Genomic DNA, 15,957 nt, shown 5'->3' with positions numbered 1-15,957 from the left:
TATACAGAGAGGACTATAGTACAGTCTATACAGAGAGGACTATAGTACAGTCTATAGCTGCAGAGAGGATTATAGTACAGTCTATACAGAGAGGACTATAGTACAGTCTATATAGAGAGGACTATAGTACAGTCTATAGCTGCAGAGAGGATTATAGTACAGTCTATACAGAGAGGACTATAGTACAGTCTATAGCTGCAGAGAGGATTATAGTACAGTCTATACAGAGAGGACTATAGTACAGTCTATACAGAGAGGACTATAGTACAGTCTATACAGTGATGACTATAGTACAGTCTATAGCTGCAGAGTGGACTATAGTACAGTCTATAGCTGCAGAGAGGATTATAGTACAGTCTATACAGAGAGGACTATAGTACCGTCTATATAGAGAGGACTATGGGAAAGTCTATACAAAGAGGATTATAGTAGTCTACACAGAGGACTATCTATACAGAGGATTATAGTACAGTCTAGCTGCAGAGATTACTACAGTACAATCTATACAGAGAGGTTTATAACGTTGTATATAACTCAGACTCACTATAGCGCTAGTCTAGTCTGTACAGTATAATCTGTGTAGCTCTATAGCTGCAGAGAGAGGACTATAGACAATGGCTTCAGTATTTGTTCCTTCGTTCTCCCTTAAACCCCGAGAGGAGGCTGCAGCCTGCTCCATTGTTGAAGGGAAAGAAAGAGCACCGGCTCAACTCCTCCAGTTCCGCTAATACAAGTGATCTGAACGCTACATTACTACAAACAACACAGAGGGCAGAGAGAAGAGGGGAGAAGAGGGAGAGAAGAGAGAAGGCCTGTCACCGTCGAAAAGAGCGCGCGAGAGGTGGGCGTGGACAGAGCTCAGAAAGGCAGGGTCGGTTTCCTGCCGGGGTAAGCACGTGGTTCCGTATGTGTGTCAGACAGAGGTTTTCTGAGCTCCCCTTCTATTTTTTCCCCCCAGACAGTTAATATTCATTTTCCAGCACTTTTATCCTCTACCAACCCACGACGATTCGAAACGGCAACTGGGCGGAGTGTGTGTGTGTGTTGTGCCATCCGATCCATCTCGTTCGCGGGTCATGACGCTCGAGGCGATCCGTTACCGGGCCGGGTCTCTGCAGATTCTTAACCAGCTGCTCCTACCGCAGGAGACTGTGTTCGACGAGGTCCGCACAGTGCAGGACGGCTATGAAGCGATCAAGTCCATGAAGGCAAGAAATATCACTCACTCTGTCTTCTCCCTCTTCCGTTTCCTATTCCACCTTCACTACGTGTCACCTCGTCGTGTGTGTGTGTGTTTTTCCTAGCAGTGTTTCCACCACAGTGTGTGTAGTTATGTTGACTGCGGGTGTCTTTGTGTCAAACAGGGTGGATATTTTGTGTGAGCTGTGCACTCTGCCCTCGGTTCTGTCACAGAGCAGATCTGGACGGTGTTGTGGACCCAGCCCTCGGTTCTGTCACAGAGCAGATCTGGACGGTGTTGTGGACCCAGCCCTCGGTTCTGTCACGGAGCAGATCTGGACGGTGTTGTGCATGGGCGAAGGTCTTGTGGCCTGTGATAGGCTCTTTGTTGAAGTCCAGGGCCTGTGTGTTTTGATCGTCCCCGCTATTTCCACCGATTACTACCGTCCGCAGGGCCGTATTGCATGGAATAGCAGCCTCGGTGTGGACGGTCGGGGTTGGATCACATACACAGTGTGTCACTCGTTCGTTTTTACCAGCCATCGGCCCGGTTGGTCAATTTAACGTGATCCTAAGCGACAATGGATCCAATTATTTATTTACCGTTTACCGACAAAACCACCGTGCCAGGTATCCGCACCCAACCATGAAAACGCCCACCCCTTTCTCTTGCTCTCACGGTAAAGATTGTCTATGCATTATTAATGACCGATTCCCGGGGTTTTGTTCGCGCCTGCAGTCGGTGCTCTGCCGCTTGTTGACTCGTTTTATTAGTGTTTGGCGACGGCTTTTATCAGAGCGGTTCTGACGAGGAGAGATGTTTTGTTGATCGTCAAATAGACTGATTCTCTTTTCTTTTTCTTCTTCATAATAAACCTCCTTCCATTGATACAGACACCCTCTCTTCATCTCCCTCTTTGTCTCTCTCACACACACACACACACACACACACACACACACACACACACACACACACACACAGCTACTCTCCATCTGAGCATCAGCCCAATTTCAGACCTGTGTGATGGAATGCCTCTTAAACAGTATGATGTCGTCATGGTGATAGTAATAGTAGTGTCCCTGGGGGGGGGGGGGGTGATACCAAGCTGACACTGATCTCACACACTGGTGACGTCATACACCACCACTCACTGTCCTGCTGTCTGTGTGTTCTGACTATCGCCCTGCTTTGTGTCGGCAGGTAGCCTAGTGGTTAGAGGGTTGGGTGTGTGTGTACAGTCATGTCAGGGATTGCCTGCATACGGTCCTGTCTGGTATTGCCTGCATACTGTCCTGTCTGGTATTGCCTGCATAATGTCCTGTCTGGTATTGCCTGCATAATGTCCTGTCTGGTATTGCCTGCATACTGTCCTGTCTGGTATTGCCTGCATACTGTCCTGTCTGGTATTGCCTGCATACTGTCCTGTCTGGTATTGCCTGCATACTGTCCTGTCTGGTATTGCCTGCATACTGTCCTGTCTGGTATTGCCTGCATGCGGTCCTGTCTGGTATTGCCTGCAGACCTTCCTGTCTGGTTTTGCCTGCATACTGTCCTGTCTGGTATTGCCTGCATACTGTCCTGTCTGGTATTGCCTGCATACTGTCCTGTCTGGTATTGCCTGCATGCGGTCCTGTCTGGTATTACCTGCATACTGTCCTGTCTGGTTTTGCCTGCATACTGTCCTGTCTGGTTTTGCCTGCACACTGTCTTGTCTGGTATTGCCTGCATATGGTCCTGTCTGGTATTGCCTGCATATGGTCCTGTCTGGTATTGCCTGCATACGGTCCTGTCTGGTATTGCCTGCATACGGTCCTGTCTGGTATTGCCTGCAGACGGTCCTGTCTGGTATTGCCTGCAGACGGTCCTGTCTGGTATTGCCTGCAGACGGTCCTGTCTGGTATTGCCTGCATACTGTCCTGTCTGGTTTTGCCTGCATACTGTCCTGTCTGGTTTTGCCTGCATACTGTCCTGTCTGGTATTGCCTGCATGCGGTCCTGTCTGGTTTTGCCTGCACACTGTCCTGTCTGGTTTTGCCTGCACACTGTCTTGTCTGGTATTGCCTGCACACTGTCTTGTCTGGTATTGCCTGCAGACGGTCCTGTCTGGTATTGCCTGCAGACGGTCCTGTCTGGTATTGCCTGCAGACGGTCCTGTCTGGTATTGCCTGCAGACGGTCCTGTCTGGTATTGCCTGCAGACGGTCCTGTCTGGTATTGCCTGCAGACGGTCCTGTCTGGTATTGCCTGCAGACGGTCCTGTCTGGTATTGCCTGCAGACGGTCCTGTCTGGTATTGCCTGCAGACGGTCCTGTCTGGTATTGCCTGCAGACGGTCCTGTCTGGTATTGCCTGCAGACGGTCCTGTCTGGTATTGCCTGCAGACGGTCCTGTCTGGTATTGCCTGCAGACGGTCCTGTCTGGTATTGCCTGCAGACGGTCCTGTCTGGTATTGCCTGCAGACGGTCCTGTCTGGTATTGCCTGCAGACGGTCCTGTCTGGTATTGCCTGCAGACGGTCCTGTCTGGTATTGCCTGCAGACGGTCCTGTCTGGTATTGCCTGCAGACGGTCCTGTCTGGTATTGCCTGCAGACGGTCCTGTCTGGTTTTGCCTGCATACTGTCCTGTCTGGTTTTGCCTGCATACTGTCCTGTCTGGTTTTGCCTGCATACTGTCCTGTCTGGTTTTGCCTGCACACTGTCCTGTCTGGTATTGCCTGCACGCGGTCCTGTCTGGTTTTGCCTGCACACTGTCCTGTCTGGTTTTGCCTGCACACTGTCCTGTCTGGTATTGCCTGCAGACGGTCCTGTCTGGTATTGCCTGCAGACGGTCCTGTCTGGTATTGCCTGCAGACGGTCCTGTCTGGTATTGCCTGCAGACGGTCCTGTCTGGTATTGCCTGCAGACGGTCCTGTCTGGTATTGCCTGCAGACGGTCCTGTCTGGTATTGCCTGCAGACGGTCCTGTCTGGTATTGCCTGCAGACGGTCCTGCCTGGTATTGCCTGCAGACGGTCCTGCCTGGTATTGCCTGCAGACGGTCCTGCCTGGTATTGCCTGCAGACGGTCCTGCCTGGTATTGCCTGCAGACGGTCCTGCCTGGTATTGCCTGCAGACGGTCCTGCCTGGTATTGCCTGCAGACGGTCCTGCCTGGTATTGCCTGCAGACGGTCCTGCCTGGTATTGCCTGCAGACGGTCCTGCCTGGTATTGCCTGCAGACGGTCCTGCCTGGTATTGCCTGGTATTGCCTGCAGACGGTCCTGCCTGGTATTGCCTGCAGACGGTCCTGCCTGGTATTGCCTGCAGGCGGTCCTGCCTGGTATTGCCTGCAGGCGGTCCTGCCTGGTATTGCCTGCAGGCGGTCCTGCCTGGTATTGCCTGCAGGCGGTCCTGCCTGGTATTGCCTGCAGGCGGTCCTGCCTGGTATTGCCTGCAGGCGGTCCTGCCTGGTATTGCCTGCAGGCGGTCCTGCCTGGTATTGCCTGCAGGCGGTCCTGCCTGGTATTGCCTGCAGGCGGTCCTGCCTGGTATTGCCTGCAGGCGGTCCTGCCTGGTATTGCCTGCAGGCGGTCCTGCCTGGTATTGCCTGCAGACGGTCCTGCCTGGTATTGCCTGCAGGCGGTCCTGTCTGGTATTGCCTGCAGACGGTCCTGCCTGGTATTGCCTGCAGACGGTCCTGCCTGGTATTGCCTCGTACTGCATAGTTTCAGTCATCCAGCTAACTGCAAGACACGGTCTTCTGGACAGGAGAGTTCTAGAGGAGTGTGGCGAGGAGAGGTGGGAGGAGACAGGTGTATGATGAAGACCAATGAGAGAGTTTGATAGACACACAGGTCCTCCCCCTCTGGTTTACAAGAAATGTTCAAAGGCTCAATTCCAATATGATGTCTGGTTCCCCCTCCATTCCTTCTCCCCCTCCAGGTGCGGGGGGCTCCTGCCATCGCCATCGTAGGCTGTCTGAGCCTGGCAGTGGAGCTGCGCGCAGGTGCCGGGGGCAACGACCCCGTGACCTTCATCCGGGAGTCTCTGTGTCACCTGACTTCTGCAAGACCCACGGCCGTCAATATGGGCCGGGCCGCCCGAGAACTGATGGAGTTTGCCGAGAACGAGAGCATGGAGAAAAACCCAGAACAACTCACAGAGAGGTATGGAGGGAGGGAGAGAGGGATGAATTTGGAGAGATGGAGGGAGGGAGAGAGGGATAAATTTGGAGAGATGGAGGGAGGGAGAGAGGGATACATTTGGAGAGATGGAGGGAGGGAGAGAGGGATATATTTGGAGAGATGGAGGGAGGGAGAGAGGGATGAATTTGGAGAGATGGAGAGAGGGATGAATTTGGAGAGATGGAGGGAGGGAGAGAGGGATGAATTTGGAGAGATGGAGGGAGGGAGAGAGGGATGAATTTGGAGAGATGGAGGGAGGGAGAGAGGGATGAATTTGGAGAGATGGAGGGAGGGAGAGAGGGATGAATTTGGAGAGATGGAGGGAGGGAGAGAGGGATGAATTTGGAGAGATGGAGGGAGGGAGAGAGGGATGAATTTGGAGAGATGGAGGGAGGGAGAGAGGGATGAATTTGGAGAGATGGAGGGAGGGAGAGAGGGATGAATTTGGAGAGATGGAGAGAGGGAGGGATGGATGTAGGGAGAGAGAGAGAGAGAAAGGGATGAATGTAGAGAGAGAGAGAGAGATGTAGGGAGGGATAGATGTATGGAGAGAAAGGGAGGGATGGATGTAGGGAGAGAAAGGGATGGGAGGGATGGATGTAGGGAGTGAGAGAGGGATGGATGTAGGGAGTGAGAGAGGGATGGACGTAGGGAGAGAGGGAGCGGGATGGATGTAGGCAGAGAGGGAGGGATGGGTATAGGCGGAGAGGGAGAGATACCAAAGAGAGAGAGGGAGGGCAACCCAGCGAGAGGGAGACCCAGAGAGAGAGAGAGAGAGACCCAGAGAGAGAGAGAGAGAGAGAGAGAGAGACCCAGAGAGAGAGAGACCCAGAGAGAGAGAGACCCAGAGAGAGAGAGACCCAGAGAGAGGGAGACCCAGAGAGAGGGAGACCCAGAGAGAGGGAGACCCAGAGAGAGGGAGACCCAGAGAGAGAGAGGGAGACCCAGAGAGAGAGAGGGAGACCCAGAGAGAGAGAGGGAGACCCAGAGAGAGAGAGGGAGACCCAGAGAGAGAGAGGGAGACCCAGAGAGAGAGAGGGAGACCCAGAGAGAGAGAGGGAGACCCAGAGAGAGAGAGGGAGACCCAGAGAGAGAGAGGGAGACCCAGAGAGAGAGAGGGAGACCCAGAGAGAGAGAGGGAGACCCAGAGAGAGAGAGGGAGACCCAGAGAGAGAGAGGGAGACCCAGAGAGAGAGAGGGAGACCCAGAGAGAGAGAGGGAGACCCAGAGAGAGAGAGGGAGACCCAGAGAGAGAGAGGGAGACCCAGAGAGAGAGAGGGAGACCCAGAGAGAGAGAGGGAGACCCAGAGAGAGAGAGGGAGACCCAGAGAGAGAGAGGGAGACCCAGAGAGAGAGAGGGAGACCCAGAGAGAGAGAGGGAGACCCAGAGAGAGAGAGGGAGACCCAGAGAGAGAGAGGGAGACCCAGAGAGAGAGAGGGAGACCCAGAGAGAGAGAGGGAGACCCAGAGAGAGAGAGGGAGACCCAGAGAGAGAGAGGGAGACCCAGAGAGAGAGAGGGAGACCCAGAGAGAGAGAGGGAGACCCAGAGAGAGAGAGGGAGACCCAGAGAGAGAGAGGGAGACCCAGAGAGAGAGAGGGAGACCCAGAGAGAGAGAGGGAGACCCAGAGAGAGAGAGGGAGACCCAGAGAGAGAGAGGGAGACCCAGAGAGAGAGAGGGAGACCCAGAGAGAGAGAGGGAGACCCAGAGAGAGAGAGGGAGACCCAGAGAGAGAGAGGGAGACCCAGAGAGAGAGAGGGAGACCCAGAGAGAGAGAGGGAGACCCAGAGAGAGAGAGGGAGACCCAGAGAGAGAGAGGGAGACCCAGAGAGAGAGAGGGAGACCCAGAGAGAGAGAGGGAGACCCAGAGAGAGAGAGGGAGACCCAGAGAGAGAGAGGGAGACCCAGAGAGAGAGAGGGAGACCCAGAGAGAGAGAGAGGGAGACCCAGAGAGAGAGAGAGGGAGACCCAGAGAGAGAGAGGGGGAGACCCAGAGAGAGAGAGGGGGAGACCCAGAGAGAGAGAGGGGGAGACCCAGAGAGAGAGAGGGGGAGACCCAGAGAGAGAGAGGGGGAGACCCAGAGAGAGAGAGGGGGAGACCCAGAGAGAGAGAGGGGGAGACCCAGAGAGAGAGAGAGGGGGAGACCCAGAGAGAGAGAGAGGGGGAGACCCAGAGAGAGAGAGAGGGGGAGACCCAGAGAGAGAGAGAGGGGGAGACCCAGAGAGAGAGAGAGAGGGAGACCCAGAGAGAGAGAGAGAGGGAGACCCAGAGAGAGAGAGAGAGGGAGACCCAGAGAGAGAGAGAGAGGGAGACCCAGAGAGAGAGAGAGAGGGAGACCCAGAGAGAGGGGGAGACCCAGAGAGAGCGAGAGGGGGAGACCCAGAGAGAGAGAGAGGGGGAGACCCAGAGAGAGAGAGAGGGGGAGACCCAGAGAGAGAGAGAGGGGGAGACCCAGAGAGAGAGAGAGAGGGAGACCCAGAGAGAGAGAGAGAGGGAGACCCAGAGAGAGAGAGAGAGGGAGACCCAGAGAGAGGGGGAGACCCAGAGAGAGGGGGAGACCCAGAGAGAGCGAGAGGGGGAGACCCAGAGAGAGCGAGAGGGGGAGACCCAGAGAGAGCGAGAGGGGGAGACCCAGAGAGAGCGAGAGGGGGAGACCCAGAGAGAGCGAGAGGGGGAGACCCAGAGAGAGCGAGAGGGGGAGACCCAGAGAGAGCGAGAGGGGGAGACCCAGAGAGAGCGAGAGGGGGAGACCCAGAGAGAGCGAGAGGGGGAGACCCAGAGAGAGCGAGAGGGGGAGACCCAGAGAGAGCGAGAGGGGGAGACCCAGAGAGAGCGAGAGGGGGAGACCCAGAGAGAGCGAGAGGGGGAGACCCAGAGAGAGCGAGAGGGGGAGACCCAGAGAGAGCGAGAGGGGGAGACCCAGAGAGAGCGAGAGGGGGAGACCCAGAGAGAGCGAGAGGGGGAGACCCAGAGAGAGCGAGAGGGGGAGACCCAGAGAGAGCGAGAGGGGGAGACCCAGAGAGAGCGAGAGGGGGAGACCCAGAGAGAGCGAGAGGGGGAGACCCAGAGAGAGCGAGAGGGGGAGACCCAGAGAGAGCGAGAGGGGGAGACCCAGAGAGAGCGAGAGGGGGAGACCCAGAGAGAGCGAGAGGGGGAGACCCAGAGAGAGCGAGAGGGGGAGACCCAGAGAGAGCGAGAGGGGGAGACCCAGAGAGAGCGAGAGGGGGAGACCCAGAGAGAGCGAGAGGGGGAGACCCAGAGAGAGCGAGAGGGGGAGACCCAGAGAGAGCGAGAGGGGGAGACCCAGAGAGAGCGAGAGGGGGAGACCCAGAGAGAGCGAGAGGGGGAGACCCAGAGAGAGCGAGAGGGGGAGACCCAGAGAGAGCGAGAGGGGGAGACCCAGAGAGAGCGAGAGGGGGAGACCCAGAGAGAGCGAGAGGGGGAGACCCAGAGAGAGCGAGAGGGGGAGACCCAGAGAGAGCGAGAGGGGGAGACCCAGAGAGAGCGAGAGGGGGAGACCCAGAGAGAGCGAGAGGGGGAGACCCAGAGAGAGCGAGAGGGGGAGACCCAGAGAGAGCGAGAGGGGGAGACCCAGAGAGAGCGAGAGGGGGAGACCCAGAGAGAGCGAGAGGGGGAGACCCAGAGAGAGCGAGAGGGGGAGACCCAGAGAGAGCGAGAGGGGGAGACCCAGAGAGAGCGAGAGGGGGAGACCCAGAGAGAGCGAGAGGGGGAGACCCAGAGAGAGCGAGAGGGGGAGACCCAGAGAGAGCGAGAGGGGGAGACCCAGAGAGAGCGAGAGGGGGAGACCCAGAGAGAGCGAGAGGGGGAGACCCAGAGAGAGCGAGAGGGGGAGACCCAGAGAGAGCGAGAGGGGGAGACCCAGAGAGAGCGAGAGGGGGAGACCCAGAGAGAGCGAGAGGGGGAGACCCAGAGAGAGCGAGAGGGGGAGACCCAGAGAGAGCGAGAGGGGGAGACCCAGAGAGAGCGAGAGGGGGAGACCCAGAGAGAGCGAGAGGGGGAGACCCAGAGAGAGCGAGAGGGGGAGACCCAGAGAGAGCGAGAGGGGGAGACCCAGAGAGAGCGAGAGGGGGAGACCCAGAGAGAGCGAGAGGGGGAGACCCAGAGAGAGCGAGAGGGGGAGACCCAGAGAGAGCGAGAGGGGGAGACCCAGAGAGAGCGAGAGGGGGAGACCCAGAGAGAGCGAGAGGGGGAGACCCAGAGAGAGCGAGAGGGGGAGACCCAGAGAGAGCGAGAGGGGGAGACCCAGAGAGAGCGAGAGGGGGAGACCCAGAGAGAGCGAGAGGGGGAGACCCAGAGAGAGCGAGAGGGGGAGACCCAGAGAGAGCGAGAGGGGGAGACCCAGAGAGAGCGAGAGGGGGAGACCCAGAGAGAGCGAGAGGGGGAGACCCAGAGAGAGCGAGAGGGGGAGACCCAGAGAGAGCGAGAGGGGGAGACCCAGAGAGAGCGAGAGGGGGAGACCCAGAGAGAGCGAGAGGGGGAGACCCAGAGAGAGCGAGAGGGGGAGACCCAGAGAGAGCGAGAGGGGGAGACCCAGAGAGAGCGAGAGGGGGAGACCCAGAGAGAGCGAGAGGGGGAGACCCAGAGAGAGCGAGAGGGGGAGACCCAGAGAGAGCGAGAGGGGGAGACCCAGAGAGAGCGAGAGGGGGAGACCCAGAGAGAGCGAGAGGGGGAGACCCAGAGAGAGCGAGAGGGGGAGACCCAGAGAGAGCGAGAGGGGGAGACCCAGAGAGAGCGAGAGGGGGAGACCCAGAGAGAGCGAGAGGGGGAGACCCAGAGAGAGCGAGAGGGGGAGACCCAGAGAGAGCGAGAGGGGGAGACCCAGAGAGAGCGAGAGGGGGAGACCCAGAGAGAGCGAGAGGGGGGGACCCAGAGAGAGCGAGAGGGGGGGACCCAGAGAGAGCGAGAGGGGGGGACCCAGAGAGAGCGAGAGGGGGGGACCCAGAGAGAGCGAGAGGGGGGGACCCAGAGAGAGCGAGAGGGGGGGACCCAGAGAGAGCGAGAGGGGGGGACCCAGAGAGAGCGAGAGGGGGGGACCCAGAGAGAGCGAGAGGGGGGGACCCAGAGAGAGCGAGAGGGGGGGACCCAGAGAGAGCGAGAGGGGGGGACCCAGAGAGAGCGAGAGGGGGGGACCCAGAGAGAGCGAGAGGGGGGGACCCAGAGAGAGCGAGAGGGGGGGACCCAGAGAGAGCGAGAGGGGGGGACCCAGAGAGAGCGAGAGGGGGGGACCCAGAGAGAGCGAGAGGGGGGGACCCAGAGAGAGCGAGAGGGGGGGACCCAGAGAGAGCGAGAGGGGGGGACCCAGAGAGAGCGAGAGGGGGGGACCCAGAGAGAGCGAGAGGGGGGGACCCAGAGAGAGCGAGAGGGGGGGACCCAGAGAGAGCGAGAGGGGGGGACCCAGAGAGAGCGAGAGGGGGGGACCCAGAGAGAGCGAGAGGGGGGGACCCAGAGAGAGCGAGAGGGGGGGACCCAGAGAGAGCGAGAGGGGGGGACCCAGAGAGAGCGAGAGGGGGGGACCCAGAGAGAGCGAGAGGGGGGGACCCAGAGAGAGCGAGAGGGGGGGACCCAGAGAGAGCGAGAGGGGGGGACCCAGAGAGAGCGAGAGGGGGGGACCCAGAGAGAGCGAGAGGGGGGGACCCAGAGAGAGCGAGAGGGGGGGACCCAGAGAGAGCGAGAGGGGGGGACCCAGAGAGAGCGAGAGGGGGGGACCCAGAGAGAGCGAGAGGGGGGGACCCAGAGAGAGCGAGAGGGGGGGACCCAGAGAGAGCGAGAGGGGGGGACCCAGAGAGAGCGAGAGGGGGGGACCCAGAGAGAGCGAGAGGGGGGGACCCAGAGAGAGCGAGAGGGGGGGACCCAGAGAGAGCGAGAGGGGGGGACCCAGAGAGAGCGAGAGGGGGGGACCCAGAGAGCGAGAGGGGGGGACCCAGAGAGAGCGAGAGGGGGGGACCCAGAGAGAGCGAGAGGGGGGGACCCAGAGAGAGCGAGAGGGGGGGACCCAGAGAGAGCGAGAGGGGGGGACCCAGAGAGAGCGAGAGGGGGGGACCCAGAGAGAGCGAGAGGGGGGGACCCAGAGAGAGGGGGGGACCCAGAGAGAGGGGGGGACCCAGAGAGAGAGAGCGGGAGACCCAGAGAGAGAGAGCGGGAGACCCAGAGAGAGAGAGCGGGAGACCCAGAGAGAGAGAGCGGGAGACCCAGAGAGAGAGAGCGGGAGACCCAGAGAGAGAGAGCGGGAGACCCAGAGAGAGAGAGCGGGAGACCCAGAGAGAGAGAGCGGGAGACCCAGAGAGAGAGAGCGGGAGACCCAGAGAGAGAGAGCGGGAGACCCAGAGAGAGAGAGCGGGAGACCCAGAGAGAGAGAGCGGGAGACCCAGAGAGAGAGAGCGGGAGACCCAGAGAGAGAGGGGGAGACCCAGAGAGGGGGAGACCCAGAGAGAGGGGGAGACCCAGAGAGAGAGAGGGAGACCCAGAGAGAGGGAGAGAGACCCAGAGAGAGGGAGAGAGACCCAGAGAGAGGGAGAGAGACCCAGAGAGAGGGAGAGAGACCCAGAGAGAGGGAGAGAGACCCAGAGAGAGGGAGAGAGACCCAGAGAGAGGGAGAGAGACCCAGAGAGAGGGAGAGAGACCCAGAGAGAGGGAGAGAGACCCAGAGAGAGGGAGAGAGACCCAGAGAGAGGGAGAGAGACCCAGATAGAGGGAGAGAGACCCAGAGAGAGAGAGACCCAGAGAGAGAGAGAGACCCAGAGAGAGAGAGAGACCCAGAGAGAGAGAGACCCAGAGAGAGAGAGACCCAGAGAGAGAGGGGGAGACCCAGAGAGAGAGGGGGAGACCCAGAGAGAGAGGGGGAGACCCAGAGAGAGAGAGGGGGAGACCCAGAGAGAGAGACCCAGAGAGAGAGAGGGGGAGACCCAGAGAGGGGGAGACCCAGAGAGGGGGAGACCCAGAGAGAGGGGGAGACCCAGAGAGAGGGGGAGACCCAGAGAGAGGGGGAGACCCAGAGGGACACCCAGAGGGACACCCAGAGGGACACCCAGAGGGACACCCAGAGGGACACCCAGAGGGACACCCAGAGGGACACCCAGAGGGAGACCCAGAGAGAGAGGGGGAGACCCAGAGAGAGAGGGGGAGACCCAGAGAGAGAGGGGGAGACCCAGAGAGAGAGGGGGAGACCCAGAGAGAGAGGGGGAGACCAGACAGTGGGAGAACATGAAAGTGGACTAAACTAAAGAGTAGATCAGAAGTTGAAAAGGGAAGATGATAGTGGAAACTGCTTTATGACAGACACACTCCCTCTCCTCTAATCCCCGCCCATCTTGCAGTGTGATTGGCTGGATCGAGGAGATGCTGGAGCGGGATGTCAATGACAACAAGAAGATCGGTAACTACGGAGCTCAACATATCCTGTCTGGTGTTCCCCGAGACTCTGTCACCATCTTAACTCACTGCAACACAGGGTCACTGGCCACGGCAGGATACGGCACTGCACTGGGTAAGACAGAGAGTCTCCGTGCTCTAGTACCAGACTATAACCAGTGTGTCTCTGTGCTCTAGTACCAGACTATAACCAGTGTGTCTGTGCTCTAGTACTAGACTATAACCAGTGTGTCTCTGTGCTCTAGTACTAGACTATAACCAGTGTGTCTCTGTGCTCTAGTACTAGACTATAACCAGTGTGTCTCTGTGCTCTAGTACCAGACTATAACCAGTGTGTCTCTGTGCTCTAGTACCAGACTATAACCAGTGTGTCTCTGTGCTCTAGTACCAGACTATAACCAGTGTGTCTCTGTGCTCTAGTACTAGACTATAACCAGTGTGTCTCTGTGCTCTAGTCCCAGACTATAACCAGTGTGTCTCTGTGCTCTAGTACTAGACTATAACCAGTGTGTCTCTGTGCTCTTGTACTAGACTATAACCAGTGTGTCTCTGTGCTCTAGTACTAGACTATAACCAGTGTGTCTCTGTGCTCTAGTACTAGACTGTAACCAGTGTGTCTCTGTGCTCTAGTACTAGACTATAACCAGTGTGTCTCTGTGCTCGAGTACTAGACTAAAACCAGTGTGTCTCTGTGCTCTAGTACCAGACTATAACCAGTGTGTCTCTGTGCTCTAGTACCAGACTATAACCAGTGTGTCTCTGTGCTCTAGTCCCAGACTATAACCAGTGTGTCTCTGTGCTCTAGTACTAGACTATAACCAGTGTGTCTCTGTGCTCTAGTCCCAGACTATAACCAGTGTGTCTCTGTGCTCTAGTCCCAGACTATAACCAGTGTGTCTCTGTGCTCTAGTACCAGACTATAACCAGTGTGTCTCTGTGCTCTAGTCCCAGACTATAACCAGTGTGTCTCTGTGCTCTAGTACTAGACTATAACCAGTGTGTCTCTGTGCTCTAGTCCCAGACTATAACCAGTGTGTCTCTGTGCTCTAGTCCCAGACTATAACCAGTGTGTCTCTGTGCTCTAGTACTAGACTGTAACCAGTGTGTCTCTGTGCTCTAGTCCCAGACTGTAACCAGTGTGTCTCTGTGCTCTAGTACTAGACTATAACCAGTGTGTCTGTGCTCTAGTACCAGACTATAACCAGTGTGTCTCTGTGCTCTAGTACCAGACTATAACCAGTGTGTCTCTGTGCTCTAGTACTAGACTATAACCAGTGTGTCTCTGTGCTCTAGTACCAGACTATAACCAGTGTGTCTCTGTGCTCTAGTACTAGACTATAACCAGTGTGTCTCTGTGCTCTAGTACTAGACTATAACCAGTGTGTCTCTGTGCTCTAGTACCAGACTGTAACCAGTGTGTCTCTGTGCTCTAGTACCAGACTGTAACCAGTGTGTCTCTGTGCTCTAGTACCAGACTGTAACCAGTGTGTCTCTGTGCTCTAGTACTAGACTATAACCAGTGTGTCTCTGTGCTCTAGTACCAGACTGTAACCAGTGTGTCTCTGTGCTCTAGTACCAGACTGTAACCAGTGTGTGTGTCTCCAGGTGTGGTGCGTTCCCTCCATGCTCTCGGCAGACTGAAGCGGATGTATTGTACAGAGACCAGACCCTATAACCAAGGGGCCAGACTGACAGCCTATGAGGCCGTGGCTGAAGGGTTCCCTGCTACTCTCATCACAGACAGCATGGCTGCACTCACCATGAGAGAGAAGAGCATCACAGGTATACACAGTCTGACTGACTGCCTGCCTGACTGTCTACCTGCCTGTCTGTCTGACTGCCTGTCTGACTGACTGCCTGTCTGACTGACTGCCTGTCTGACTGACTGCCTGTCTGACTGCCTGACTGTCTACCTGCCTGACTGTCTACCTGCCTGAATGTCTGACTGACTGACTGACTGCCTGTCTGCCTGCCTGCCTGTCTGACTGCCTGCCTGTCTGACTGCCTGCCTGTCTGCCTGTCTGACTGACTGACTGTCTGACTGACTGACTGTCTGCCTGACTGTCTGCCTGTCTAACTGTCTGACTGACTGCCTGTCTGACTGACTGCCTGTCTGACTGACTGACTGACTGCCTGACTGCCTGACTGCCTTTTTGTTTCCTTCTCTTCCTGTCTTTCCTCTCTCTTCTTCCTCCAATAAATGGTCTGGTTTGATGTTCTATCCATCTCTTATCACTATAATGTTATTTTTTATCTCTCCCTCTCTCTCTCTCCCTGTCTCAGCTGTTGTCGTAGGGGCGGACAGGGTGGTTGCTAACGGCGACACGGCCAACAAAATCGGCACGTACCAGCTGGCCATCGCCGCAAAGCACCATGGGATCCCGTTCTACGTGGCGGCGCCCAGCACGTCATGTGACCTGAGTCTGGAGAGCGGCCGGCACATTGTCATCGAGGAGCGCCCCGCCGAGGAACTCACCAGCATCAACGGAGTCCCCATCGCTGCCCCGGGTACGAGTGTGTAGAGAGCGGGAGACAATTTGCAGAGGGAGAAACAGACAGATTGATAGAAAGATAGTGGTAGAGATATAACAGTATAGTCCCTGGTAGACAGACGGACAGACGGACGGACGGACGGAACAGTGTATTCTCTGGTAGACAGACAGAGGGTACAGTGTATTCTCTGGTAGACAGACAGAGGGTACAGTGTATTCTCTGGTAGACAGACAGACAGAGGGAACGGTGTATTCTCTGGTAGACAGACAGAGGGTACAGTGTATTCTCTGGTAGACAGACAGACAGAGGGAACGGTGTATTCTCTGGTAGACAGACAGAGGGTACAGTGTATTCTCTGGTAGACAGACAGAGGGTACAGTGTATTCTCTGGTAGACAGACAGAGGGAACGGTGTATTCTCTGGTAGACAGACAGACAGAGGGAACGGTGTATTCTCTGGTAGACAGACAGAGGGAACGGTGTATTCTCTGGTAGACAGACAGAGGGTACAGTGTATTCTCTGGTAGACAGACAGAGGGTACAGTGTATTCTCTGGTAGACAGACAGAGGGAACAGTGTATTCTCTGGTAGACAGACAGACAGAGGGAACGGTGTATTCTCTGGTAGACGGACAGACAGAGGGAACAGTGTATTCTCTGGTTGACGGACAGAGGGAACGGTGTATTCTCTGGTAGACAGACAGAGGGTACAGTGTATTCTCTGGTAGACAGACAGAGGGT

The 15,957-nt window shown here is 57.0% G+C and overlaps 1 protein-coding gene across 1 annotated transcript; it reads left to right on the top strand.

Annotated features, from left to right (window-relative positions):
- Nucleotides 1-883: 883 nt before the first annotated feature.
- LOC129847606 (methylthioribose-1-phosphate isomerase-like) lies at nucleotides 884-15,267 on the top strand. The gene is made up of 5 exons (XM_055915357.1): nucleotides 884-1,208; nucleotides 5,094-5,317; nucleotides 12,671-12,840; nucleotides 14,331-14,507; nucleotides 15,009-15,267. Exons 1-5 carry the CDS (start codon nucleotides 1,077-1,079, stop codon nucleotides 15,245-15,247), a joined length of 942 nt encoding a protein of 313 aa, XP_055771332.1. The 5' UTR covers nucleotides 884-1,076; the 3' UTR covers nucleotides 15,248-15,267.
- Nucleotides 15,268-15,957: the final 690 nt, after the last annotated feature.

This window comes from Salvelinus fontinalis, unplaced genomic scaffold (genome assembly GCF_029448725.1).
Source record: "Salvelinus fontinalis isolate EN_2023a unplaced genomic scaffold, ASM2944872v1 scaffold_0893, whole genome shotgun sequence".
Taxonomy (NCBI): domain Eukaryota; kingdom Metazoa; phylum Chordata; class Actinopteri; order Salmoniformes; family Salmonidae; genus Salvelinus; species Salvelinus fontinalis.
Note: the sequence above shows the minus strand (reverse complement) of the source record. Positions and strands in the feature narration are given on the sequence as shown.

Bases quoted from the DNA above. Each gene is read 5' to 3' on its own strand.
- LOC129847606 (XM_055915357.1), top strand. From the start codon at position 1,077: ATGACGCTCGAGGCGATCCGTTACCGGGCCGGGTCTCTGCAGATTCTT. The intron at 12,841-14,330 runs GTAAGACAGAGA...GTGTGTCTCCAG, and splicing joins AGGATACGGCACTGCACTGG to GTGTGGTGCGTTCCCTCCAT. The intron at 14,508-15,008 runs GTATACACAGTC...TCCCTGTCTCAG, and splicing joins GAGAGAGAAGAGCATCACAG to CTGTTGTCGTAGGGGCGGAC.